Source organism: Ictidomys tridecemlineatus, chromosome 7 (genome assembly GCF_052094955.1).
Source record: "Ictidomys tridecemlineatus isolate mIctTri1 chromosome 7, mIctTri1.hap1, whole genome shotgun sequence".
Lineage (NCBI taxonomy): Eukaryota > Metazoa > Chordata > Mammalia > Rodentia > Sciuridae > Ictidomys > Ictidomys tridecemlineatus.
This window is the reverse complement of record NC_135483.1, coordinates 655468-682227: the sequence shown is the minus strand read 5'-3', so window position 1 is coordinate 682227 and position 26760 is coordinate 655468. Positions and strand designations below refer to the sequence as shown.

At 61.5% G+C, this 26760-nt stretch overlaps 1 protein-coding gene across 10 annotated transcripts in view; it reads left to right on the top strand.

The window, feature by feature from the left end:
• Positions 1–26656, top strand: part of Mroh1 (maestro heat like repeat family member 1) — a 71828-nt gene extending 45172 nt beyond the window's left edge. For 3 of the 10 annotated variants that reach the window (XM_005316043.5, XM_021723291.3, XM_021723313.3), the window contains 30 exons: positions 5701–5811; positions 6069–6213; positions 6297–6337; positions 6639–6780; positions 7030–7082; positions 7362–7469; positions 7653–7772; positions 7931–8053; positions 8784–8930; positions 9007–9033; positions 9899–10021; positions 10259–10338; positions 10576–10690; positions 10799–10894; positions 11475–11579; positions 12401–12536; positions 12735–12847; positions 13779–13931; positions 17197–17351; positions 20152–20317; positions 20806–20999; positions 23766–23903; positions 24172–24286; positions 24597–24743; positions 24886–25074; positions 25375–25530; positions 25597–25731; positions 25805–25907; positions 25996–26061; positions 26384–26656. In XM_005316043.5, coding sequence (XP_005316100.2) covers positions 5701–5811; positions 6069–6213; positions 6297–6337; positions 6639–6780; positions 7030–7082; positions 7362–7469; positions 7653–7772; positions 7931–8053; positions 8784–8930; positions 9007–9033; positions 9899–10021; positions 10259–10338; positions 10576–10690; positions 10799–10894; positions 11475–11579; positions 12401–12536; positions 12735–12847; positions 13779–13931; positions 17197–17351; positions 20152–20317; positions 20806–20999; positions 23766–23903; positions 24172–24286; positions 24597–24743; positions 24886–25074; positions 25375–25530; positions 25597–25731; positions 25805–25907; positions 25996–26061; positions 26384–26469 — 3588 coding nt within the window. In that variant the 3' untranslated portion in view covers positions 26470–26656. Of the gene's footprint in view, positions 1–5700; positions 5812–6068; positions 6214–6296; positions 6338–6638; positions 6781–7029; positions 7083–7361; positions 7470–7652; positions 7773–7930; positions 8054–8783; positions 8931–9006; positions 9034–9898; positions 10022–10258; positions 10339–10575; positions 10691–10798; positions 10895–11474; positions 11580–12400; positions 12537–12734; positions 12848–13778; positions 13932–17196; positions 17352–20151; positions 20318–20805; positions 21000–23765; positions 23904–24171; positions 24287–24596; positions 24744–24885; positions 25075–25374; positions 25531–25596; positions 25732–25804; positions 25908–25995; positions 26062–26383 lie in introns of those variants that run through there. The other 7 variants (XM_078016465.1, XM_021723324.3, XM_021723303.3 and 4 more) reach the window with 5 other exon arrangements.
• The last annotated feature ends 104 nt before the right edge of the window (positions 26657–26760 follow it).

Below are 26760 nucleotides of genomic sequence, written 5' to 3'. Positions count from 1 at the left end.
CCGTCCCTGAGCTGGTGTCTGGGTGACCTAGGTGTTGGTGAGAGGTGGTGGCGACCGTCCACGGCTGTTGTATGGGGCTGAGTCTCCCAGTTGACTTGGTGTCTGTTGGTGTCATGAGGTGCTGTGAACGATCCCGGTCGTTGAATCCTCTGCTCGATTGTTCCTTTAGGTCTTTGTCTTTTCTGGTTGACTTGGGGCTGCAGTCTCGTGGTCGGTGTGAGAGTAGCTACTCCTGCTTGGTTGGGGCTCCGTTCCCGTGGGAGATCAGTCTCCACCCATTCACTTTCAGCCTGTGGCTGTCTTTGCCAACAACATAATACAGTTGGTCTGTTTTTTTGAATCCATTCTGCCAGCCTAGGTCTTTTTCTTTTTTTGGCTCTGGAGATTTAATCCAGGGTTATTTTACCACTGAATTGCACCCTAGCCCTTTCTATTTTTTATTTTGCAATAGGGTCTTACTTAGTCACTTAGGGTCTCACTAAATTATTGAGGCTGTTTTTAAATTTGCAATCCTCCTGCCTCAGCCTCCCGAGTGTGCCGCCACGCCTGGCTGACCTACGTCTTTACCTGGAGAGTTAAGAAGATTTACATTCAGGTCTATCACAGGGAGCTGTTATGAATCCTGCCACTGTGACTGGTCGCTAGCGTTCACCTGTCCTGTTTCCCACTGCTGAGCTGTGCTCCAGACGAGGCTGGTCCTGGAGCGCTGGAGTCTGAGGCCCATTTCTTCTGTGTGGGCGAGTCCTCCCGGGGGTACCAGCTGAGTCACCATGGATTCTTTGAGTTTCTGCTCATCTTCAGGGACTTGAAGGGTGACTTGGCTGGAGACAGAAGTCTTGCTTGACAGTTGTCTCTTTCAGGGCCCACACAGACCGCTTGACGCCTCCTGGGCTCCAGCGTTGGTGCTGAACAGTCAGAGGGGTCTCGGATCCTCCTGCCTTTAGATGCGACCTGCACTCTTCTCCCGAGGCTTCTGAAGTCCTGTCCTGTCTGTGTTTTTGTTTTGTTTTAATCATGATGAGTTTGGACAAGCTCTTTTTTGATCTTGCCTATTTGGAGTTTGAATGTGTCCTGTGTCTGGAGGTCCATCTCAGCATCAAGGTCTGGAATTTTTTCCCTTATTATTTCCCTGGAGAGATTATTCATTCTACAACCCTCTTCAATTCCAACCATTCTTTTTTTTTTTTGGTACCGGGGATTGAACTCGGGGCGCTCGACCCCTGACCCACTTCCCCCGCCCTATTTTGTATTTTGTTTAGACACAGGGTCGGAGTTTGCTTAGCACTTTGCTGTTGCTGAGGCTGGCTTTGAACTTGTGATCTCCTGCCTCAGCCTCCCGAGCCGCTGGGATGACAGGTGTGGGCCACTGAGGCCGGCTTCGTCTTTTCTGTTCTTTCTGTTAAAGTGTTGTTGGATTCTGAGCCAGGTCGTTGTTCTGTGCAGCAGGGTGTGCTGACTCTCGACTGGGTCTAGCTGAGCAGCAGCTTCTCCGCCCTGTGAGGCTGCAGTGCTCCGGTAGATCCTGAGCACCTCACAGGAAAAGGAGAGGCAGAAATTGGGCTCTTTCCTTACCGAGTTTTAGGAGATGTCTGTATATTCTGGTGCAAGCCCTTTCTCACATTTATGGCTTGTAAGTGTTTTCTTGCAAGTCTGTTGCCTGCTTGTCTTTTTAATTCTTTGTTTTTTAAATATCTTCTTAGTTGTCAATGGACTTTGTTCATTTTTATGTGGTGCTGAGAATCAAACCCAGTGCCTCACACGTGCTAGGCAAGCGCTCTACCCCTGAGCCCCAGCCCCGCCCTTTAATTCTTAATAATGCCTTTCAAAAGTAGAAGTCTAATTTTTTTTTTTTTGTACCAGGGATCAAACCTGGGTGCCTCACTAAGCTGCTTAGGGCCTGGATGAGTTGCTGAGGCTGGCTTTGAAGTTGTGATCCTCCTGCCTCAGCCTCCTGAGCCACTGAGATTACAGACATGTGTCACCGTGCCCAGCTACAAGTTTAAATTTCTTAAAGACCAGTTTACCTGGTTTTTGTCTGTGGATCATACCCTTGGTGTCTTGTCTGGTAGATCCTGGCTGAGCACAAGGTCACACAGATCTGCTATGTTCTTTCCTAGAAGTATTTTTTTTTGAATTTTTAATATTTATTTTTTAGTTCTTGGCGGACACAACATCTTTGTTTGTATGTGGTGCTGGGGATCGAACCCGGGCCGCACGCATGCCAGGCGAGCGCGCTACCGCTTGAGCCACATCCCCAGCCCCGTTTCCTAGAAGTATTTTAAGAGGTCCCGGCCCGTGCCAAGGCACTTCTTGGCACAGTAAGGCCTGGCCTGGGCTGGCTTCTGCAGGTGCCCGCCCAGCTGTCCCAAGACAACTCTTCCCTGTGCACCTGGTGGCTGTGTGGACACTGGTGCAGTCCAGCGGTGACAGTGCCTCCCAAGCCCTGTGCTGCCTTCTGGCTGCAAAGCCAGCGTGCAGCCCTTGGCTCTGGCCCTGCCCCGCTGTGCTGTGGTGTCACCCTCAGTTTGTTTGCTGTGTGGACTTCAGAATCATCCTGTGGTCTCTGTGGAACAGACGGTGGGATTTTGAGTGGGACTGTCTGTAGAACATTTGGGAGAGAGCGTCCAGCATGAGGACATGATGTCTCCATGCTCATTCGGATCCTTGCCTTTCTTTCATTAGTATCAGTATTAGTATTAGAGATGGTGAGACCCAGAGTCTGTGTGTCCTGGACTCCGTGGGTCTGGGCCGAGCTCACCGTGTTCCTCATTCAGTGTCTTCTTCCTCTTCACCTTTACTTCCTCCTCTTCCTTCCCTTTTCTTCTTTATCCCTTCTTTTTTCTTTTCTCCTTCTTCTGTTTTTTGTTGGTTGGTCTGTTTTTTTGTTTTTTTTTTTTTTTTGAGAGAGAGAGAGAGAGAGAGTTAGAGAGAATTTTTAATATTTATTTTTTAGTTCTCGGCGGACACGACATCTTTGTTGGTATGTGGTGCTGAGGATGGAACCCGGGCCGCATGCATGCCAGGCGAGCGCGCTGCCGCCTGGGCCACATCCCCAGCCCTGGTTGGTCTGTTTTTGAGATAGGTTCTCACAGAGTTGCCCAGGCTGGCCTGGGACTTGGGATCCTCCTGCCTCGGCCTCCTGAGTTGGATTTCGGATGGCATGGAGTTAGAAATGGGCAGACGGTTGGTTTCAGGTGCTGACTTTTTACCCTGTGGCTTTGCATTTTTGTCAGTTCTTTGCAGTTTCTACATGGAACATCATGACTTCTTGGAATGATGGCTTCCCCGCTTCCTTTCCCTCCTGATGTCTCTTTTCCTCCTGCCTCGTCATTAGTTAGGACCTGCAGTCCAGTGCTGGCACCGTGGTGGGAGCCGGCTCTCCCCACAGGGACACAGCCCTGGCCTTCCCTGTGAGGCCTTCCCGTGGCCCAGGCCCTTGTGGCCAGTTGGCCGTGCTTCCTCCTCCCCGGCTCCTGGAAGAGTCTGGCAGCCTCCCTTCTTCCCAGTTGCTGTTAAGACTGGGCCTAGCAGATGGAACCACTCGGGGCCCTTGCCCCAGGAGCCACGTTCCCAGCCCTGTTCTGGACGGCATTTAGAGACGGGTCTCACTGATTTATTTAGTAACATGCTGAATGGCTGAGGCTGGCTTTGAACTCACGATCCTCCTGCCTCTGCCTCACCTCCTGAGCCGCTGGGATTACAGGAGTGGACCACCACACCTGGCTGCAGGATGTTTTTAACTATGAAGTCACCTTCTTTTTGGGGGGTCCCAGGGATTGAACCTGGGGTGCTTAACCACAGAGCTCCATTCCCAGCCCTTTTTACATTTTATCTTGAGACGTGGTCTCAATAGGTTGCTTAGGGCCTTGCTGAGTTGCCCAGGCCGGCTTCAAACTTGCCCTCCCTCCTGCCTTGGCCTCCTGAGTGGTTGGGGTTATGGGCATGTGTCCCTGCACCTGGTGAAGTTACCCTCTTGAATCGCCGCAGCACGATTTGGGTTTTCTCTGTTTCTGGAGTGAGCTTGATTCCCTGGAAGGACTTGGAGACTCAGCTGTGACGCGGTCAGGGCTGCGGCCCACGGGCACACCTCCTGTGCTCTCCTAGCCCAGCAGACACTGCAGTGCCTCTGCGGGGCCTAGACTCAGAGGCTGAGGGACAGGCTCCCCCAGCTGCAGCACCAGGACTCCAGGCCCCGAGGGAAGGCGGGAGCCGTGGACGTCATGTAAAACGACGTGGCGGTTTGGGATGCATAAGAGAATTGAGAGCAGCTTCTCAGAGATTCTCATATACACCTTGGTCATGGCAGCACTGTTCACAGTGGCCGCACGGGGAAGCAACCCAGTGTCCACGTGAGAGTGAGTGGACAGACACAACAGGTCTGTCTGTTCAGCGGAGTACCTTAAAAAGGGAGGAGACCCTTGCCCCCTGCACCATGGGTGGCCTAGAGGGCGTCTGTTGACAAGGGCACCTGCTGTGAGCCCACTCCTCCGAGGTCCCTAGGAGCCACATCCCCGGGGACGGGCAGGGCTGGGGACAGGGAGGGTTTAGTGTCCAGTGGGCCCAGAGCGGCAGTCTGGGTGATGAGGCGGAGTGGAGAGGGTGGCAGGGGAAGGGGTGACACTGAGTGTGCCTGTTGGGCCTGGGCACTGGCTCTGTGACACCTGGCACTCCGCTCAGCCCCGGCCCTCTCCACGCAGGCCCTTGTCACCTCGTCTCTCTAGGGAAGGTCTCCGCTTCGTCCTTTTCAACATTCTCGTGTCCCAGTCTTACTTGCTGTTTTATGGCTGTTCTGCGTCTGCCTGACCGTGCGTCCCTCGGTTGGTCTTTTAGCCTTTTTCATCCGATATGTCCCCGTCCTTCTTCCAACCAGTAGTTCCCCTCCACATCGTCACCTTCCTGAGTTGGGTCCCCTGTGTCCACCGTGAGGATCTTTCACTCAGTATTTCTGGGGTTCTTTCTGGTTCTGGGTTCATGCTGCTGATGGTGTCCCTTCCTGGGTGAGTCTCAGCTGAGACGTGTCCCTGGACTCGGCCTGATACTGTGTTCGTAGTGTTCATTTCTGACGGTTTAGTTTCTTTTTAACCCATGTGTTTTCTTGGTGGTCTTTAAATGTCTCCAGGTGGCTGTCACGGCTACTGTGACTTGTGTGACTGCCTATCACAGTGAGTCTGGCCTGCTTGATTTCTGCTCCTCAAGTTTGTTGAAATGTCCCTTCTGGCCTAACGGTCAGACTCTCAGAGTTGCTCACAGGGTTTCCTAGGAAGTTCTGTGTTTTTGTAGCATGATTTAGAAGCATTGCTTGGGGCCTTCACATCACTATTTCTCCACGTGGCCTTTGGTTCCTAAGTCGAGGGTAGCAGGAGTCTGCCGGGTCTGGCACCGATTTGCCCTTTCTCTGTTGTTCATGTTTTGCGTTTGGAGTTTCAAAGTGAGTGGACGGCTCAGAGCACCTGGGAGCACAGAGTTGTCGTCTTGTGGGAGCCTCTCCATAAGACAGAGGACCGCAGCACCCAGCCGCCTGAGCCGCCTGGCCCTGGCGTGGTGGCCTGGGGAGACTTCAGCCCAGCGCCTCTTCTTGACTGTGGCGGCTGAGGCAGGCATCCCCAGGTGTAGGAGGCCAGCCAGGTGGCCCTGGTGTGACTGCCTGAGGCAGCGCCCTCGACCTGGCTCACGCACACTCTGGCCTTTCACCCAACCCAGCCTGAGAAGCCAGGCCCTGATGGCGAAGACCTGGCAGCCGCTGACAGCGTGCGAGCCGTCAGTGTCCGCACCCTCTACCTGGTCAGCACCACGGTGGACAGGATGAGTGACGTGAGTGTCCGGCCTCAGCAGGCCCTGCCTGGGCTGCCCTCACCTGGCTCTCCCTGGGCCCCGCCCTAACCCTAACCCACCCCAGTCCTGGGTGACAGGTGAGCCACCTCCCTAGGGCAGTGCTCTAGGGACAAGTGACTGGCACGTCCACACCTGAACTCTGCTCAGACGGAATCCTGGGCAGCCCCGGGGAGCGGCCCTGTTGGTGGGCTGGCTGCCCTGGCGCTGACCGGGGCCCTCTGGGGCCTCTGCTCCAGGTCCTCTGGCCCTACCTGATGGAGTTCCTCGTCCCCGCGCACTTCACCGAGGCCCTGACCCCGCTCTGCCGGAGCCTGGTGCATCTGGCCCTCAAGAGGCAGGAGGCGGGGGCAGATGCCTTCCTGGTTCCGTTCGAGGCCCACGGTGCGCACTCCCCAGGCCCACCCTCGCTTGACCCCGCCCTGTGCCTGTCCCTCTGAGTGACTCTCTCCGTGTCTCTTGTCCAGCCAACCTCCCGTCTCCCTACGCTGTGACCACCAGACTGCTGGTAAGCGCCCGTCTCCCGGCACACCAGTGGGCATCACCTCCCCCCCAGCCCGCTGCTGGCTTGGCCCCAGCGCCTGCCTCCTGTGTCCCTGAATCTCGGTCCCTGTCCTCGTGGCTGCCAGGGCTGCCTTCTTGGTGGGGAGCCACCCACCTGTGGCCACAGGCTTTCTTCCCGGGTTGGGCAGCGGCACCTGTGCAGATCCCTGTGGCCCTGGCGTGGTCCAGCTGAGCACCTCTGCAGGGGCAGGTGTTAGGAGGACGTCAGCTCCCTGCTCAGGACGCTCCCACCCCGCGCCCCTCAGGTTGTGTCTTCCCACCCCTACCTGGGGGACGGGCGTGGGGCCGCCTCGCTGCGCCTCCTGAGGGTCATGCGCCACAGCATCCACCCTTTGCTGGCTCAGCCGTGGGAGACCGCCGTTCCTCTGCTGCTGGAGCACCTGGAGGGTGAGGCCGGCCTGGCCTGGGCCAGGGGCGTGGTCCAAGGGAGGGTGAGGCCGGCCTGGCCTGGGCCAGGGGCGTGTGGGTTTGTGAGTCTGAATGGACCCTCCTGGCTGTGGTCCGAGGCAGGGCCCGTACAGGCTGCAGCCGGGTCACAGGGTGTGGGCCGCCAGGGCTGCAGCCAGGGAGGTGTGGGCAGCCGCGGAGGCAGGCCTGCTCGGCAGCCCAGGCTGACGGAGTGCCCGGTGGTTTCAGCACACACTGAGGAGACACTGTCCCTACAGGAGTGGGAGGAAAAGCTGCTGGCGGTGAGAGGAGGAGCCGAGTGAGAGTGGCCTCTCTGTCCTGGGCAGGGCGGGCGGGGGGACAGGCCCCGGGCTGTGCCTTCCCGGGGCCACACTGTCTGACCACTTGGTGGTGTGGCTGGGTGAGGGGCACAGGAATGGGGGGTCTTGGTTGAGGATGGCAGTGGGCCTCCGCCCCAGCAGCCCAGGACCCAGGGAGGGCCTTCCCTCCCATCCGCGCCTGCCGCAGGGCCGCTGCCTGCCCCCCCCCCAGCCAGCCCCTCATGGCTCCCTCGTTGGCAGTTCCTGCGGGACACCCTAGCCGTCGTCTCTGATGACACCTGGACCTGCCAGCTGAGCCTGGAGATGCGCAAGCGGCTGCCAAGTTACAACAGGGTGCCCCAGGAGAAGGTGCTGGGTTGCGGTTGGGGCGCGTCCCCCTGGGAGAGGGGAAAGCCTGAGGCCCACCTCCCGCTGCCTAGACACTCTGGGTTCTGCCCTCTGTCCTCGGGCCTGCCACGTCCCCTGGGCAGGACGGCACCATCTCCCTGGGTGAGGGAGCGGCTGCAGCTGAGCCCTGTGGCTCTGTTCCAGAACTTCCTGTACAAGTGCCTGGGGACCGCGTTGGCCGCGGCTGCGAGCAGGGAGGTGGTGAGGAAGAGCCTGCAGGAGCTGCTGGGAGCCGCCAGCTACCAGCAGCAGGCGGAGCACGAGGTGGGCGCCCAGGACAGAGCCCTGTCCCGAGGTGCAGGTGTGTGTGTGTGTGGCGCCCCGTCTGCACCCAGCGTGTGTGTGCCCCTTCCCACAACCAGCAGCGGGGTGGGCTGGGGCCTCCTGGCCCAGACATGAGCACCGCTGAGTGTCTATCCCAGGGCCTGGCCTGCTGCTTTGGGATCTGTGCCACTGCCCACCTTGAGGACACTCTGACCCAGCTGGAGGACTTCATAAGGTCAGACGTGCTCAGGAAATCCAGCGGCATCTTCAGCATCTTCAAGGTAAGGGTGGAGGACCCTCAGGAGGGTCCCCTGCCCGGCCGCCACCGTAGGTTTGGAGGTCTGGGGCGGAGGCCGGGGTCCTGTGCTCCGAGGGCGCTTTGTCTTTTCACAAGTTTGAGGCTGTGGGGTACAGCGTCCTTGGACCTGGAAGGAAGCCCACCCTGTCCTGCAGCTGCGGGGCTGACAGGCGCTCCTCCCTCTGCCAGCAGTGATGCCGAGGGGGCCTCTGGGAGCAGGTGGAAGCCCTGGAGCTGCCCGGCGGGCCACGCCAACCTTTTCCCATTCTGGCCCGCAGCGGCTGCTCAGAACCAGGGCTAGATTTAAGGAAGGACTAGTCCCCTCCTCCCAGTCCACACTCTGGTCTGCAACCTGGCCATTGTCCCTCGTTTTGGTCCAGTGACTGCCTCCAGGACAGAGGGCTGGTCTGCAGCTACTGGGGCCAGAGCAGGGCCTGAAACTCTGTTGCCTCCGGCAGCTGGGCTCCCCCACTCCCCTGCCTGCTGGTCCCTCCCCTAGGCGCCACTACCTCAACCCTTCCTCTCTGCCACCTTCCCAATGGGCCCATGTTGGCCAGCTGGCCTGTCCCCCTGCTGTTATTCCTCTGGTGTCACTGGCTGGCTCGGGCCCCTCCTCTGCGAGAACCGAGGGATTTAGAAATAGAGTCTGCATTGAAGACTCTGCGTGGGAAAGCGAGAGGCGCGTGCTGACCTCCTGCTTCTATGCCCACCAGGATCGGGGCGAGCAGGAGCTGGAGAAGGTGAAGAGCGCGCTGATCCTCTGTTACGGGCATGTGGCCGCGCGGGCCCCTCACGAGCTGGTGCTGGCCAAGGTGGAGTCGGAGGTCCTCCGCAACATGTTCCAGTGCTTCAGCACCAAGGTGAGCGCCGCAGCTCCCCGGGGGGCTGGCACTGACACCAGTCTGTGTCTTAATTGGTCTCACTTTCTGTTGTCAGGTTCTGGGAATAAAGGTAGAAACCAAGGTACAGTGTGCAGGACTCGGGGGTGGCCTGTGCTTTCCCGTCTCTCCTTGGGCTGGGCCGGGCCGGGCCGGGCTGGGCTGGGCTGGCTGCAGGAGCAGAGCCAGGCCGGAGCTCACGGGCACCTGGTGGTACCCCGAGGGAAGCTCTGTCCCTTGGAACAGCCCCCCTTGTCAGGGCCAGAGTAGCTGAGCTCCTGCCTTCAGGAGGGGCTGGGCTTTTGTCACCTCTGAGCGGCCAGCCCAGGGCCACATGCCAGGAGGACAGGTGGGCCACCTGCTTTGAGGCACAGCCCTCACATCCCAGGGACAACCAGGGTCCCTTGGCTCTGCTTCCTGCTGCTTTCAGGGCTGTGACTCTGGGCCCCGCAGCACGCGGGCTGGGCTGAGCCAGAACCAGAGCAGGAGGTCTGGAGGCCCCCTGGTCTCACTGACCCTGATTTCTGGCGTCTCTGGCACTAACCTGACCAGACCCACGTGGGGTGGGGGCAGCTGACCACCCTTGGAGAACACAGCCTTCTGGGGCTGGCTGGCCAGCGGGGGCTGTTCTGGTTTCTTTTCCAGCCCGTTAGCCTGGGGGCTGGCCCTCTGTCCCCAGGATGGCTTTCCTCACTCTCTGAGGCCCGCTGCAGGGGGCCTCACCCAGGCTCTGCTCCCACCCCATCTGACCACACTGAACTTCAGGGGCCTGGGGCTTCTCTGACAAGGAGGGCTGGCTGGAGGGCCCTTGAGGCCCAGGGTGGCCATGTCAGTGGCTGCAAAGGAAAGGACGACGTGTGGGCTAGCCTCTGCTGCTGGGCTCAGGCCTGTTGGCTGCAGAAGTGGCCACCCCTGGAGCTGAACAGCACCGGGGGCGGGTGTTCCTCCAGGACCCAGCCCTGAAGCTATGCCTTGTCCAGAGCCTGTGCATGGTCAGCCAGGCCATCTGCAGCAGTGCGCAGGCCAGCTCCTTCTACTTCTCAAGGAAAGCAGAGCTGGTGGCACAGATGATGGTGAGCTCTGGCAGAGCACGCTCTGAGGCAGGGTCCAGGGGAGCAGGTGGGCCGGCTGGGGCATTGCCGACAGGCAGCGTGGGCGAGGCCTGGGGAAGACTGAGGGGGGGACACAGGTAGGTGGCCTGGGGACGGAACACAGGGTTCTGTGGGGACAGACAGCCCCAGCCCTCCACGTGGCCTGGGGGAGGAAGGCGGGCGCCTCCTGATGACCAAGGCCTGCGGCTGCCTTGCCAGGAATTCATCAGGGCGGAGCCCCTGGACTCCCTGAAAACACCCCTGCGGAAGAAGGCCATGCTCGCCTGCACCCACCTGGTGTATCCTTCCTGGCCGTGCATCCGCAGGCCGCGCTGGGCGCCAGGGCTGGGTCCCGGAGGAACACCCGCCCCCAGTGCTGCTCAGCTCCAGGGGTGGCCACTTCTGCGGCCAGCAGGACTGAGCCCACGCCTGTCAGCAGCTCTGCCGTCCTTGAAGGACCAGAGACTTCTGCGTCGCTGGGCTGGAGAGGGCCCTCTGCAAGGGTGACTGCTTGGGGCCCTTAACTCCTGGTTCAGCTCCTTGGAGCCAGCACTAGAGGAGCAGGCGCGGGCAGACGTGATCCGTGGCTGCCTATACAGTGTCTTGGCCCTGGTTCCCGAGCCAGACCGCGAGGACGGTGGCAGCCAGGAGGTACTGCCGTGTGTCTCTCGCCCTATGCATGTGTCCCCTGGGGCAATGGGAAGACCGCTGGAGGTGGTGGGTCACCTGTGCGGCCCGGTGTCCTGGCTTTCCTTCCAGTCCCTGTATCAGGACACGGTCCGTGCCCTGGAGGACTTGCTGGCGGGCCTCCTGCAGCGGAACATGACTCCCCAGGGCCTGCAGATCATGGTCGAGGTGTGCGGTGGGGGTGGGGAAGGGCAGTCTGTCAGGCCCCTCCCTGTTTCCTGGCCCTCTCTCCCCACGGGGGTACCTCAGTGTGATACCCTCTGCAGTGGGTGGTCTGAGCAGGCAGGCAGCACTCCCGTCTGGACAGCCATGCAGGGGGCGCGGCCTGTCCCTCTCCCCCACTGCGTGGTGCTGGGATGGAGAAGCATGGGTCCTGACGTAACTCCTGGCCACGGGGGGCCAGCAAGATGGCAGGACCTTGTCCTGCTGCAGCATGTCTCCTTCTCCCTTCACGGTCACATGGGCTGGGTGGACCCCTTGGTTGAGGAGGACACCCTTCTGGGGCCAAGGTGGACTCTACCTGTGCCTAACAGGCCTGCTTTACTCTTGGTCACCTGGGGTGGGCAGCGTCTGTGAGCAGACAGCACAGGGGTGGGGCAGGGCTGAGCTGCTGCGGCCCCGGGACGGGAGCTGCATGGGTGGGGAGGGCTGACCCCGCAGGGGTTCCGAGCTGGCACTCGGGACACAGGCTTCTGCTCTTCTGGGCGGTCCCCAAGCTGGCACCTGGGTGAAGTCCCTTCTTCCTCAGCACCTGAGCCCATGGATCAAGTCCCCAAAGGGCCACGAGCGGGCACGGGCCTTGGGCTTGAGCACCCGCCTGCTGCGGCACTTCCGGCAGCACCTGCACGTCAGCGTGAGTACAGGCCCCTGTGGGCAGGGAAGGGCACGGCCACTCCGCAGCAGCTTCGCCTGCCCCACTTCTTGTGGGTCCCTTGGCTTGGGAGCCCCTGCATGTGGCCCTCGTCCACGGAGCACCCTGCAGGCTCCCCGGCCTTCCCCCTCGGTGCCCTGGCTCGTATCCTTTTGCCGGGACCGGTCCTGGCCAGGAGTGACCTTGGGGTCTGTGCCCGGGCCGCCAGTCGGACGGGCTCTTCCTGCTTGCTTTGTCATTGCCCGTCTTCGTCACGTCCCTGTTGAGACGTGGCCTCACTAAGAGCAGAGGCCACCGACCTGCCCGCGGCCCCAGGCCCACAGCCCAGTCTTGCCTTCCGGAGCCGTGCATTCTCAGCAGCAGCGACTCTTGGGGTGCAAGAGCAGTGGGATCCGGGGGCTTGTGAGAGCCCGGGGGAGGGGCAGCTGATGGGGCCAGGCCCTGGGAAGTGGAGAAGGGCCAAGGCTCAGCGTGGAGGAGCGAGCCATGAGAGCTGGCCGGGGACCTGCTCCGTCCCAGGGCGTTGGCCTTCCAGAGGAGGGACTTCCCAAGGACCCGAGTCAGCAGAGTCCTGTGCCTCCTCCCCCTCTGCTGCCCACGCAGGGGCCTCCCCCTGAACCCCTGACCACCCTTCTGCCTGCCCATAACTGCTGTGCTCGGGGTGCTAGGTGGCCCGGGCGGTTAGTGGAGCCGAGCAGGTCCCCTGTGCTGGGTGTGGGGGCCAGGCCACCACAGGGAGGCCCACTCTGGGTGCCAGCGGTAGGGACTGTCCCTGCCTGCCATGGCCTACCCTCTCCCCCCAGGCTCTGGTGCCCTTCCACAACCTGGGCCTCCTTGTTGGCCTCTTCTCCCCGCGGTGTGCCGACCTGTGTCCCGCCACCCGCCAGCAGGCCGTGGACTGCGTCTACACCCTGCTCTACCTGCAGCTGGGCCACGAGGGTGAGCCCGGCAGGCAGGGGAGGTGGCTGTCGGCCAGGCGGGCGGGCAGTGGGAGCGGGCGGTCCTGGGCCAGGCCGTCCGATGCCTTTCCGTCGCCTACGTCCGAGTTTGCTGTCCCTCGACCTTCCCCCCCTGCTTAGCCTGCAGTTCAGGCTGCTCGTCCCAGAGGACCTCAGCCTGGCCCCTCTGGCCCCTCAGGGTTCTCCCGGGACTACCGCGACGATGTGGCCGAGCAGCTGCTCGGCCTCAAGGACGGCCTGGTGCACCCTGACCCTGCCACCCTCTTCCACACCTGCCACAGCGTAGCCCAGGTACCTGCGAGGCATGTGCCCGAGGAGGAGGGCTGGGGCTGCCTGGCGTCTCTAGGCCGTGCTCCAGCGCAGAGCAGGGGACGAGGGTGGGGACATGTTGCCTTCAGACAATGTGTCGTCTGGCCCAGTCTCGGGCCCACACCTCCTGTGCCCCCAGCGCCTTCCTCCTGAGGCACCATCGGCCGTGCAGAGTGGTGTTCCGGGTGGTGAGGCTGGGCCTGGGGCAGGGAGCCTGACAGCCAGGCCTCCTGCACTGTAGGATCCCGAGCAGAAGCCCGATGGCCTCTCTTGGTGTTGTGCACATGGCCTCTCTGGACAGCGGAGGGCTGCCTTTGGCTTCTGGCCTGTGCAGGGGCCGAGGTCCTTCATCCCTCAGCAGCCTGCACGTGGCTCTGTGGGGGTGTCCCCTTCGCCCCCATCTCCTGTACTCCCTGGTCCCTGTGACTAGCCTGAGCTATCCTGTCCCTAGCTTTCCTGATGGCTACTCAGAGGCCCAGCAGGGCTCCAGGGGATGAAGAAAGTTGCCCCTCTGCAGCCTCATGTTGCTGCCTTCCTGTTTTCCCTGGGAGGACCCTCATGGGTCTGAGTCTGACAAAGGAAAAAGGAAGGACGTGGTCACCTGCACCCTTTCTGAGAGGAACAGAGACGCAGCAGGGGCCAGGCAGGGTGGTGGGAGCCGGTGTTTTGGCTTAGGCAGCTCTTGCTGCCTCTTGACCCTCCCCTGCTCTCCTCGCCTTGACCTCTGGCCACCTGGTGCCCACAGGAGGAGGAAAGGGGCTCCTGTCGGCTGCTGAGCTGCAGGGGAGCCAGGTCCTTGCGGGGGCTCAGGGGCCACTGCACAGGAGGAGGGACTTGCCGATCCCCTGGGGCCTCCCTGAGTGAGAGGTATCTGGAGGGGCCTGGCCTCTTGGTTCCGCGTCACCCTTTCTAGATCATTGCCAAGCGCCTTCCGCCAGACCAGCTCATCAGCCTCCTGCTGACCATGTTTGAGGGTCTGGGAGACCCCGACAAGAACTGCTCCCGTGCAGCTACGGTCATGATCAACTGCCTGCTGAAGGAGCGGGGCCCCGCGCTGCTGGAGAAGGCGAGTGGGCCCGGCGTCGGGGGTCGGGGGGGGGGTGCAACTGAGCCTCGGAGGTCCACCGCTGGTGGTCTGGAGGGGGAAGGACCAGCTGGAGGTGAAGGCTGCTGGGCCCGTGGCTGGTCCCGTGCTACATGTGCCTCATTCTGTCACCCATTGTCCAGCGGTGGGCACTGGTTGCTCCTCCTGCTTGTCATGGGGGACGGCAGCGAGTGTGCTGCATGGGCACCTCTGCAGGCCCCTCCCTTGGTCCTTCTGGGGGGATTCCCACAGTGGGGTTCCTGGGTCTTGGGGTGGCCTGTGTGACGACCTGAGGGGCCTCCCTGCTGTTCTGCACGTGGCCGCCACGCCCCGTTCCCGTCAGCGGTGCCCGAGGCTGCTGTGTGGGCATCAGTGCTCGTCAGCTTCTGTTTGTCCTTTTTGTAGTGGCCCCTGAAGGACGAGAGGTCTGAATTTGCCTTCCTATGACGGTGACTGAGGCCGCGTGTCCCGCGTGGTTTTCGGCCATTTGCCCGTCACCTGTGGAGAAGGCTGACTTGACCCCTCGCCTGCTCTCTGGCCGGGCTTTCCTGGGTTGAGAGGTTTCATTCCAAGCACAGGACCTGCAGGCGCGGGGCTCGTGCTGTGGGTCACCGTCTTGCTGGGGACCTGCCGCTTGGTGACGTCCTCCAGCTCCTGCTGGTTCTGCGGCCTGTGCTCTTGTTGTCACCTGCAAGAAAGGGCTTCTGTCCAGAAGCCTTCACCTGCCTTGTCCTCCAGGGGCTTTCTTTAGCCTTGGGTCCTTCTATTCTGGACAAAGGTAGGCCCTTCATGGACCTGACCTCCCGAGCCAGGGGCAGTGCTGCTGACCCAGCCTTAGCGCCTGGTTGCTCTGCGCCTCAGCTGCAGTCACTCCTGCAGCTGGGCTCTGGCACCGTGGGCCTCTAGTGCTTCGGTGACCCTCTGTTTTCTTCCCTGCCATGCGATACCCTAACAGGGGACCTCGTAGAAACCGAGACTGTGTCTGGGCACCTTGGCACTCGCCTGTAATCTCAGCGACTCAGGAGGCTGAGGTAGGAAGGATAGCAAGTTCCAGGTCAGCCTCAGCAACTTAGTGAGACCCTGTCTCAAAATGATGAATACCAAGGGCTGGAGATGTGCTCACTGTAGAGCCCCTGGGTCAGAGGAGCAGGGCTGTGCTGCGCTCTGGGAGCCCGGCCTGCTGTGGGCTGGGGGTGTGCTCTGGGCGCCCAGGGAACATGAGAAAAGAGGAGATGCCAGGTAAAGCTGACCCCTGGGAGGGCAGGTGCTGCTGATTGGACTGTCCGGGAGGTGCTCAGAAAGTCAGACATGGACAGTCGGGCGCGGTGGCCACGCCTGTGAGCCAGTGACTTGAGAGGCTGAGGCAGGAGGATTACAAGTTCCAGGCCAGCCTCAGCAACTTAATGAAACCTTGTCTCAAAATTAAAAAAAAAAAAAAAAAAAAAAAATTCAAAGGGCTGAGGATGTAGCTCAGTGTGAAGCACCTGAGTTCAATTCCCAGTGCTAACAAGGTTTAAAAAAAAGAAAGAAGAAAGCCCAACACAAAGATAGTACGTGGCCCACTCCCAGGTACACGCATCCCCAGGAGAATGAAGACAGGTTCACTCAAAACCTTGTGCAGAAATGTTCATGGTAGCAGCACCTAAATGTCCATGTCAGTGAACAAATGGACAGTAGCTGGACCTTGGAAACAGCCCCACGTGAAGGAAGCCAGACACAGGCCACATGCCGTGCAGCTCCGTTGACCTGGAACATTCGGAACCGGCAGACCACAGAGACAGAGGGGGGCTGGGGGCTGGGGGCTGGGGAGTGAGTGGGACTCTGTTGTGGGCAGTGTTCTCGAGTGGCTCCTGGACTGTGTCTCCACAAAGCTCTCCGTGGAGGTGGACAGAGAGGTGAGGGTGCTCTGCAGGGGTGCATGGCGAGGGGAGGACCCTCCGCCAGGCTGGTGAAGATCCAGGAGCCCCAAAGAGCCTGGAAGGTTGGGGTACAGCCTCCACCGGGCAGTGGGCTGCAGCCCTCACTCAGGGGTCAGGGTCTGTGCAGGACCTGGGTATGTGAGGCCGTCCTGGGGCTGTGAGCGGGACAGTAAGCGTGGAGGCTAGACGCCACCAGCCTCCACACCAGCCTTCACAGCTTGCCACAGCCCTGCACGGCCTCACCGAGTGTGGACGAGCCCTGCTGGTAGCTCTGCGCCTCCTCCAGGGGCCGGAGGTGCCCAGTGGCAGAGCACAGGAGGCACACAGTCAGGAGCCCTCATGCTGTTCCAGGTGGGACTCTTGGGCCAGCCAGAGTCCACCGAGCTGTGGCAGCCACCTGTCAGGCACAGGTGCGGCCAGGGAAGAAGGGCCCAGCAGTGCAGATGCCAGGGGTGTGCCAATGCCAGGGAGCTGCCACCCAAGCTGGGGCCAGGCAGTGACTGGGCCTCCCGAGCCTCGGAGGTGGGTAGCACCCGGCCTGTCGGCTTCCCCCAACACCTCTGAGTGTCCTTGTTGGCCAGGGCAGGCCCTTCTTCCTCTCCAGCTGCTCAGGCCATTTGGTGAGTCCCTCTGCCGCAGCTGGGAGGTGACCCAGCCTAGACAGTGTGCCGCTGGCCTGCTGGTGCTTTCCAGGGGCTCGACCTTGGCGCAGGGGCACGGGCACTGCAGAGGCTGGAGCAGAGACTTGCCGGCCAGCGCCCCTGAGCCTGGGGACCCACCTGTCCCTGTTCCCCACTGCTCACTGCTCTGGGCCGCAGCAGGACCCTGCAGACCCTGGTGGGTGTGTCCAGGTCCCACCCCCTCCTTTCTGAGGTGCCATCGTCCTCTCCTGTCTTCCCCGGCCCCTAGCGCGCCGCCCAGGGGAGCTGTCGGAGTCACACGAGTTGGGCCTCCAGAAGTCTGTGGGCCTGAGGGGCCCAGCAGCGTCCGCTATGCCTCCTGGCCCGCACCTGCCCCCCGCGCCTTGTTGGTCCCTCTGCCGTCTCCCTTCCTCTGTCCTGCTCCTGGTGCTGGGGGGACCCAGGCCTCATGGGCCAGTGCTGTCACTGAGCCCCGCTCAGCTGCTCTCCCCGTGGAGTCCGCTCTCCATCTCCTGGGACCACAGGAGCTGGGCCTGGGCCTGCGCCAGCAGCTGGACGCTCTGGTTTCCAGGGGCTGTTTCCCACAGCCAGGCTGTCCTGGTGGCGTGGGCCTGACCTGTTGTGCCCTCATCTGTCCTGGTCTGTGGCCTGACCTCCACATCTCCCTCCTGTCCTGTCCCCCTGCAGGTGCCGGAGATCGTGAGTGTGCTGCGCTCCAAGCTGCAGGAGACCCAGGGAGAGCACATCCTGCCGGCTGCCCAGCACGGCCTGTACCTGCTGGCCTCCCAGCACTGCGCAGCCGTAGTGTCCAGCCTGCTGGGCAGCCCCCTGCCCTTTGACAGGTACCCAGCGCCGGCGGGCCCTTAGGTGGGGCTTTGTCGACCAGAGTGGGAGGTCCTTCCTGTGTGGCTCAGGGCTTGCTCCCCAGCCCCCAGCCTACTGTGTGCCCAGCTTTTCTGAGTGGGTCCTCAGGCCCGGGCCGTGGGGACGGGAGTCCTCTAAGACAGGCCTGCCTCTAGGCACTGTGGGGCTGTCCCTCACAGCTGCTCAGGATCTGGCTGAGGCCCTTCCCAGGTCTGCCTGGCTGCTAGGGTTTCATCAAGCTTCCCACCGGGCCCCGTCCTGGCCCTCCTCCGTGGCCCCGGGGCTGCCCAGCTGGCTCTGACTGCCATGGCTGCTAGAGGCTGGTCCGCAGGCCATCTCTGTCCAGGCCTCCCCCCGGGGCTGGTCTTCTGCAGGGCACCCACCATCCCTGGGAACAGCCCCCCATGGCCATGCTCACTTTGGGTCCCTCTAGCAGCTGAGGGACTTGTGTCCTCACGGGACATTCCCCAAACTCACCTCCCGGCTCCTGACCGCGGGCACCCTGAGCTTCTCGAGGGCTCGCTGGCCCTGCCTCTGTGGCCCACCACTGCCCGCCCTCTGGGGCCACTGCACCCGGGCGCACCTGTGAGCTGCCGTGCCTGGTCCTGGCTGCGGTGCTGACAGGGACAGCCCTGGGCCAAGGGGTATTGTGCCTGTGTCCCTCCTGTCGGTGTCACCCTGAGTCACAGCTGTTTCTGACAAGTGCCTTGAAGGCGGCCCGGAGCTGTGCTCTGCCCCTGGCCGGGCGGGTGTGCCCTGGCACCTGCCCCTCGAAGCCTGTTGTGAGAGCCCCACCACAGGGTCTCCTCGCCTCTGCTGCTCCCATCCCACGGTTAGACAGGGGACATGTTGCTTTGAGCACAGTGTCCTGTGTGGCTCAGGGCTTGCTCCCCAGCCCCCAGCCTACCTGTGTGCCCAGCTTTTCTGACGGCGTGGCATTGCTCTTCTTGTGTGTGTGTGTGTGTAGTGCTGGGGTTGAGTGCAGGTAAGCACTCTACCACCAAGCTTTCCCCCAGCACTTCTCACATTTTATTTTGAGTCAGGGTTTTGCTGGCCTCCAACTTGTGATCCTCCTGCCTCAGCCTCTCAAGTCACTCTCTTGTGCAGTCTTCATTTAGCTGAATTTCACTACATATTTACCACTGGGCTTGCTCTTTTTGCATTCCGTATGTCTTTTTCTGTGGGGTATAAATGTGTGCAGAGGGCACGTGTGTCCTGGTTCCTTCTGTGGCCACTCCATGCTGGCAGACCTTAGCACCCCCCGCCGGGGGGCACTGCTCAGGCACATCCTCCTGACATCTGAGTGCCTCCTTGCTGCTGGCTGATTGCCCCACCTGAGATTCCTGGAAATGGGTGGGACAGAATGGATGCCCCCCTGGCTTTTGCACCGTGTGTGGCTGGGGGGCACTGGGGGCAGCTTGTTCTTCAGGGCTGTGTCTGGTGCAGCTCACTTTCCTGATTCCAGGTGGTGGACGTCTTGGGTTGTTTGTAGTGTGGAGCTTTTAGGGACAACAATCTTTAATACCTGCGTATCTCCTGCAGGGTACAGGTGGGGTGGCTGTGGGTGGTCAGCAAGCTGCTGGGCAGGCCAGCAGCTGGGTGTGCACCCTGCGTGCCGGGAGTGGGCTTCCCGTGTACAAAGGTCAGAGATTCCAGTTTCCAGGCCTGCCTGGGAGGGCTCAGGGCCTCCGGGCCTCCCCCACACCCTGGCACCTCCTGGCTGGCCCACTGTGTACAGCCCTGGCACAGCCCAGGACCCCTGGTCCAGCTGGGCCTGGCTTCTCTGAGCTGAGCTGCCGGGGGACTTGCCTGTGCTGTGGGTGGGTCCACGCACCCCGCAGGCTCTGGGATCCCCACCACTTGCCTTCATCTCAAGTATGACGTCTAGCATTTCCTTGGCAAGAACCCTTTAGTGACGAATCCACTCATGTTCACTTGAAGGTGTCTTTGGCCTTCCTTATCATTCCTACAGGTTGTTTACTTTTGATACTGGGGATTGTACCCAGGGGCTCTCTACCACCAAGCTCCATCCCCAGCCCTTTTAATTTTTTTAGTTGTAGTTGAACACAATACCTTTATTTTAATGTGGTGCTGAGGATCGAACTCAGCGCCTCGCACGTGCTTGGCACGCACTCTATCGCTGAGCCCCAGCCTCCCTTTTTACTTTGAGACAGAGTCTTACTGAGTTGCTGAGGCTGGCCTCAGATTTGCCACCCTTCTGCATCAGCCTCCCAGGCTGATTCTTTGGTTTTCCTTCAACTTTACTACATCTCTAGGGTTTCTAGTTCCCATTAGACATTTTGAACCTTATAGTGATTTCTCTGACCACAAACCTGACTGATTTCTTCTGAGTCCGAACACCTGTGTCCGTGAATGCATGGGCCTCTTTCTGCTACCCGCGGCATCCAGGTGATCTCCCGTACTGCCTCACATCCCTGTGTCCTGGTCCTCTGTGACCACGAGCTGCTCCTGGACCCTGCCTCCTTGAGAGGCTGGTGTTTCTGGCGGCGCCCCAGCAGTGCCTGCACCCTCCTGCCTCGGGCCCTGGGTGAAGGCCTGGAGCCCTCTCCCAGCCTCTCATTGCCCCTGTTTATAGACCTCTGAGGTGGAGGAAGGGGCCGTTCACATCTCAGGTCAGGATGCTGCTTGCCAGCTAGCTGGAGCTGAGGCTGCTGTATCTGAGCACTGGAGAGCCGGGGGCTTTATTGCTGCTGGGCAGAGGCCCAGCCTGGGTGCCAGTGACTGTGGTTCATGGTGACACTCCTCTCGCCTCTCCAGCCACACCTGTGCCCTGTGGCGGGCCCTGGCCGTGCAGCCCAGCCTCACCACGCAGGTCCTGGAACTGCTCCTGGAGAAGATGAGCAGGGACGTACCCTTCAAAGAGAGCCGGGCCTTTCTGCTGGGCAGCAGCCCTCACCGGGTGGCCACGCTGCTGCCCCTTGTGGTGAGTGGGAGCTCCAAGGGCACCAAGCTCCCCACCCCACAGGGAGGCCTAGGCTCCTGCAGGCACCTGGCAGCTGCATGGGGGCTCCAGGGCTGCAGGCGCCGGCCCAGGCTCGTAAAGCCTGGCAGGTGTTGGCCCCCAAGGGAGCCCATGTCGCGTTTCATCCTGTGGAAATAGTAAGCCAGCCTGGCCACATTTCAAGTAGTAAAGCAGCTGTGGGAATTCCTTCTCTTCCTAAAGAACAGAGAATGGGCGACCCAAGGCCCCTCCCAGGGCCACCACGCCTCCTGTCCCGGGAGCCACGCTGCTCAGGACCATCCCTGTGGTGGCCCCGGGATTCCACCTGCCTTCCTCTGGCAACCCGAGACCTCTGTGGAACCCATGCACATGGGTGCATGCCAAGGGGCGGAGGTTTGTGGGGTCCTGGGGTCAGAGAGCAGAGGTCGCTGTGTCCTAGGGGTTGCGACCCTGCTGGGGCCTCTCCCCAGGCCACCTGTGCACTGTACGAGGTCCTGTCTGCTCCCGCCTCGGGGACTGCGGTGCTAGAGCTCTACCCCCAGCTGTTGGTGGCGCTGCTGCTTCGTGTCAGCTGCACTGTGGGTGTCCAGCTGCCCCGGAACCTGCAGGTCAAGGAGAGGAGGGGCACTGGCACAGCCCCGGCCAGGAGCCTGGAGCCCTGCAGGTAAGGGCTGTGTGCTGTGTGCTTTGGAGGCAGGGAGGGTAGCATGCCTGCTGCCTGGCCCTGAGGGGAGGGCCCAGGAGAGTCTGCTCCCAGGGCCGGCACTGCCCATCGGTGCAGGGTCGGGCCGTCGTCATGACCAGGCACGTTTTGTGCTGGGGGTGAAGGACCCCTGTCTGCAGTCCCCTGGTCTCATCTCACCTGTGCAGCCAGGACTGGGGTCGGTGCTGGGTGGGGACAGGGGTACTGCAAGCCCATGCAGCAGTGCTGACTATGGGTGTGGCTGCCAGGGACTTCGCAGGGAGCTGCCTGTGGTCCAGGATGTTACTCTCTCAGTGGGGCGGTGGGGTCTCTGGGCATGGCCTGGAGCCTGCATGGAAGGAAGCTGCCCTAGCGGAGCAGCCTCGGGGTGTGCCGGGGTGCTGAGCAGAAGTCGCCAGGCTGCCCTGGGCTTTGTGCAGCGCTCCTGCCCAGTCCCTGGGCTGTCAGGGGTTGGGCTCTGCCATCTCTGTGGAATGAGCCGAGTCTGGGGGCGGGTGAGGCAGAACCAGCCAGTGGACTCGAGGCTGGGCTGAGCTGTCCTCAAGGTCTAGCAGCATGTGCCTCTTTTGGGCTTGCCGGTCCTGGTCCTTGGGGGTCATTTCTGGGCTGGTGTGGGGACACTCAGGGTTACCAACAGTCTGAGCAGTGGAAGAAAACACTCCATGAGGCAGCCTGGCAGTGCCACGTGAGCCCGGACATTGGCGAGCTCTGGGTTGCCATGCCCCCATCCTGACTGCCCTGCCTCCAGCCCACCCAGGTGTCCAGGTTTGGGTGGGCACCTCAGCCAGGGACACATGGAGGGGGAGCCTCAAGTCACCCACCACCACCTCCAGGGGCTGCTCTGCCTCAGGACCCACTTGTAAACCCAGCAGGTGCTGGTGCCAGGGCTGGCTTGGTTCCCTGAAGACCCAGTAGAAACTGAATGGGAAAGAGCAGCTACTGGCCCGGCCAATCCCGGGTCTGGCATGCTGGACTCAGCTCCGCCTGTGAGCGTCCCCGGGAGCCCTGGGCCCCAGACATTTGCAAGGCCTGGCTGACAGGCCGTCCACTCAGGAGCCAAACTCGGCTCCTTGAGCCGGAGCCAGCTGTCTCCCTCAGGCACTTGGTCTAGCACCCTGCCCCTGGCTCCCTTGTGGCCCACGGCTGGCCCTGTCCCGTGTGGACGGAGGTGGGATGCTCTGCATTAGCTGCAGCAGCTAGTGTGGCTCTCTCTGCCTGTGGTCAGTGCAGGCTGCTCCACATCCAGGGCCCAGGACCCCGGACCCCCAAGCCCAAACACCAGACCTCCCTTAGAACCAAGGATTCCTGGGTGCCCACTCAAGCACCCCCTCCCCACCCCGAGCACACAAGGCACTGGTCCAGCTGGTGCCCAGCAGTGAGCCACCTCAGGATGTCCCCAGCGAGGTGGCTGGGCTGGGAGGAAGCCCCAAGCATCGGCTTCCTCCTGGAGCCTCTGCCCAGGTTTCTAGGCTGTGGTTCTCCAGCCCGACCCAGGGTCCTTGCCCCCAGAGGCTGAGGGCCCCACATGCATGGGCTGGCAAGGCCTGTCCTGAAGCCTCAGCAGTGCCCCTGCCCACCCGGCTGGACACCTGAACCCACTGTTCCCCACACCCCCAGCACACCATAGCCCCCCACACAATCACAGCCTATCAGGGTAAACAGAAGGTTTTTCAGGCCCAGCACTTGGCAAGAGGTGACCACTGTAGTGGACAGGCTGTCATGTGGCTACTGTGTCACCCATGGTGGGTTCCTCACACTGCCCTTTGAATATCTGCCTGCAGGGCAAGAGCTCATGGGGATGATGCCTCAAAAGCCATTGTAGGGCCAAACCTGAGTGGCCAGTGAGCAGAGAGGAAGGCAGTGGCGTGGGAAGCAGACCTCTGCCAGGGATGGACTCGTCTGGGCGAGACCACAGGCCTTAGTGAGGATGCTAGAGCTACCTGCAGAGAGAGCTTATTGGAGCAAGGCCCTGGGGATTGTGGTCTCGGTCTCATTTCCTGTTGCTGCTGGTCCGTGAGCCTCAGGTCTTCTGCAAGAAACTGGAGAGCCAGAGATCCGGCCCAGCCCCCTGCCTGTGACCCCCAGCACTGGGGCCATTTTCTGCTCCCTCACCTCGTAGCCTTGCTTAATCCCTTGGAGTGGGGCAGAGGCCCTGGAGTCTCCCAGTGTGGACATAGCATCTCAGTCACAGACACGAGTTACCCAAGGCTGAGGGGCAAGAACTGGCTGTGTGCAGGTCTTGACCTGGGGCCGCTACTCTCATGGCCCAACAGTGCCTGGCTTGGCACATGGCAGCAAAGGTGCTTGGGAGAGGCTGGAAGCTTGATGTGGCCTCTTCCGATGTCCCTGCTGCAGTTATGGCTGAGGAATCCAGAAAGGCTGGTGTGGCCAGGTGGCTCTGCCTGCACCCACCAGTGGCTATGGCTGATCCGAAGCTCCCCACCGGGCCAAGAGAGGAGGGTCTTTGTCTCAGGCCCTGCATCAGTCATGCTGGGCACCTAAGGACCTCCCCGCAGTCCTAGCAGTCTGCTCCCTAAAGGGTGGACTGGCAGGCCTGGGGGCTGGGCAGCCTTGGAATTCCTTCCCATGTGTGCGCGTGTGCGCCTACAGGGGGCTGCACACAGGCTCAGCTCCCCAGGCCCTTCCTGGCCCCGGTGGGAAGAGACACATAGAGCCCCTGGGCCCCAGGTGGGGCCCACCCAGCAGCTGAGCCTCACACCCTCACAGCTCTGCAGTGGATGCGCTCCAGGCCCTGTTGCTCCGAGGTGGCAGCCAGGACGTGGCACAGTGTATGCAGTTGGAAGGGGGCTGGGAGCTGCTCAGGACCTCAGCAGGGCATGAGGAGGGGGTCACCCGGCTGGCCAGGTAAGCAGGCTGAGTTCTGTCCAGGGGACATCTGAGAGCCTGGGATCCCTGGAGCTGCCTAGGAGGGGCATCCATGAGCCGGAAGAGGCCATGGGAGGGGGTATCTGAGAGGAAGAGCTGGAAGGCTTGGGCAGGGCTGCCAGGAGTTCTGGCTATGCAGGGTGAGGGGTGAAAGCACCCTTAGGTGCACGTGAGTGGACTGGACGGGGCCTGCGGGCTCCAGGCAGGCTGATTCAGCCTCTGAACCCCTGGGGGCCTCCTTCCCCAGTGCCATGGCCCGGTGTGCAGGGCCCCGGCTCCCCCTAGTGGTGAAGGCACTTGTGTGCACGCAGAACAGCCCCTATGAGATGCAGAGAGTCACCTCCACCGCCTTCCTGGCTGAGGTAGGACCCTGAGGGAGATGGGGGTGGCCCTACCTTCCTGCTGGGCACTGGGAAGACACCATCACTGTCTCATAACGGAGTAGGAGCCCACAGCTGGTGCTGCCTCCCCAGCCCCTGGTGGCCACTGCCTTGGTCCTCCTCAGTGACCGCAGAAGTTAACACTTTGGCCAGGCCTTGGCAGTGGAAGGCCAGGGTGGCGATGTCAGTGCAGACCTGAGGGAGGAAGGGGATCCCCAGCCTGTCCTGGACCCTGTTCTGCTGCGGTATTCTGGTAGGAGGCAGCAGGTGGTCACGGTGCCTTTGCCCCTAGCTGCTCAGTAGCAATGTGGTCAATGACCTGATGCTTCTGGAGTCCTTGCTGGACAACCTGGCAGCTCGACAGAAGGACTCAAGTACCAGTGTGCGGAGACTGGTGCTGCGTGGCCTGGCCAATGTGGCCTCTGGCTCCCCGGACAAGGTGGGTCCAGCAGGCCATGGCTAGGTTGTGGAGATCCAGGTGGAAGTGGACAAGGGTGGTGGCTGTGTGCAGCTGCTTGGGGCTGGGGGACAGTGCCTGCAGGGGCTAGGAGCAGAGCCAAGACTGAATGCAGGGTTTCCAGGTGCGAGCCCACGGCCCCCAGCTCCTAACAGCCATGATCAGCGGGCTGGACGACAGGGATGACCCACATGGCCTGGTGGCCCTGGAGGCCATGGTGGGCCTGGCTCGACTGCTGGACCTGGTGGCACCCTGGGACCTGCGCCTGGTGCTGCTGCACACAGTGATCCGCATCCGGCCCTTCTTCGACAGTGTAGGCCAGCCACAGTGGGGTTGGGTACTGAAGCCAGCGTTCATGGCCCCTGGCCAGTCCCTGCCACTTCCCCATGGGTCCCCTGAGCCATACTTCCACCTGTCACTTAGGCCCCAACAGGTACTGTCTGCCCCAAGTCCCTAACAAGGAGTTTTTCTGTGGCAACCTGAGTTCTCTTCCCAAGCCCACACACTACATGGGACAAGGAAGGATGGCACCTGACAGGGGCCCACAGCTACAGGCTGCAGGAGGGCCAGGGGGGAGGAGCACTGTAAGGTGACAGGGCAACACCTCCGCCAGGAGAAGGTAGAGTTCCGAGAAGCATCCATCCGCCTCTTTGGGCACCTCAACAAGGCCTGCCATGGGGACTGTGAAGAAGTCTTCCTGGAGCAGGTTGTGGGCGGGCTGGTGCCTCTGCTGCTACACCTGCAGGACCCTCAAGCCCCTGTGGCCAGTGTGAGTAGCCGGTGGGGTAGGGGTGGGGCCTGGGCCGGGCTCGGGGCTCAGCGTGGTACCCTGTAGGCCTGCAGGTTTGCCCTGTGCATGTGCGTCCCCAACCTGGAGTGCGAGGAGCTGGCAGCCACCTTCCACAAGCACCTGCAGGAGGGACGCAGCCTGCACTTCGGGGAGTTCCTCAACTCAACCTGCAAGCACCTGGTGAGATGGGCACACGGGGGAGGCCCTGCCCAGGCGAGGCTGTCCACCCTTACTGCCTTGCCTGCCTCTGCAGATGCATCACTTCCCTGACCTGCTGGGCCGCCTGGTGAGCACCAACCTGTTCTACTTTAAGAGCACCTTGGAAGAGGTCCGTGCTGCAGCCCCCATGTTCACAGGTGAACGCTGGCTGACCTCCTTACGCCGCCCCCCCAACCCTGGGGCCCACCTCCACTCTTGCCACATACCTAACCCCACCTGCTGCAGGGTTCCTGGTGCTGCATGCAGAGCCCGAGCAGAAGCCACAGGTGGACCTGGAGCAACTGATTGCAGGTGTGTGCCCCCACAGCCTGAGCCCCCCCCCCCAACCTGTCCAGCTCTGCTTGGGCCCAGTGACCCTGTGGGCATCTGCGGGGACTAAGTGATTTTCCTGGATTTCAAGATTTTTTTCCCTGTCACTGGTGACCTCATCGTCTCTAGTAATTCACGGAAACTTCCTAACTGTTCCAAAAGAGCTTAAAAAACACTAAAAAAGGAAAAACTATCTTTCCGTTGGCTCCCAAGCCCTTCCAGCAGAGCTCCGTTAGGAAGGCTGTGGGCGGCCCCAGGAGCAGGCGCAGGGTGTGCACACAGCCGCCTCTCCCTCTGTCCCCAGCCCTGCAGCTCCTGCTGCGGGACCCAGCACCCGGGGTCCGGGAGAAGTCTGCGGAGACGCTGGGCCGCCTGGTGAAGTTCGCCTGAGGCAGACCAGCAGCCCGACAATAGCACACTGTGCCTGCACCTGCCAAAGGAAGGCCTCCTGGGACCCTCGGCTGCCAGGCACTACCCAGACCCAGCCCCTGATGGTGGGGAAGGGGCCAGGGGCCAGACTGGGCAGGGCAAGCCAATGAGCCCCCACAGGTCTCCCAATAAAGCCATTTGCTCCTCAGTGGGTAACAGGGTGTAGTGATGCGGCCCCTCCTTCTGGGTCAGGCCAGGAGGGTGTCCCAGCCTGGTGCAGATGTCCCCCCAACTCCCATTTTAGAAAAAGCA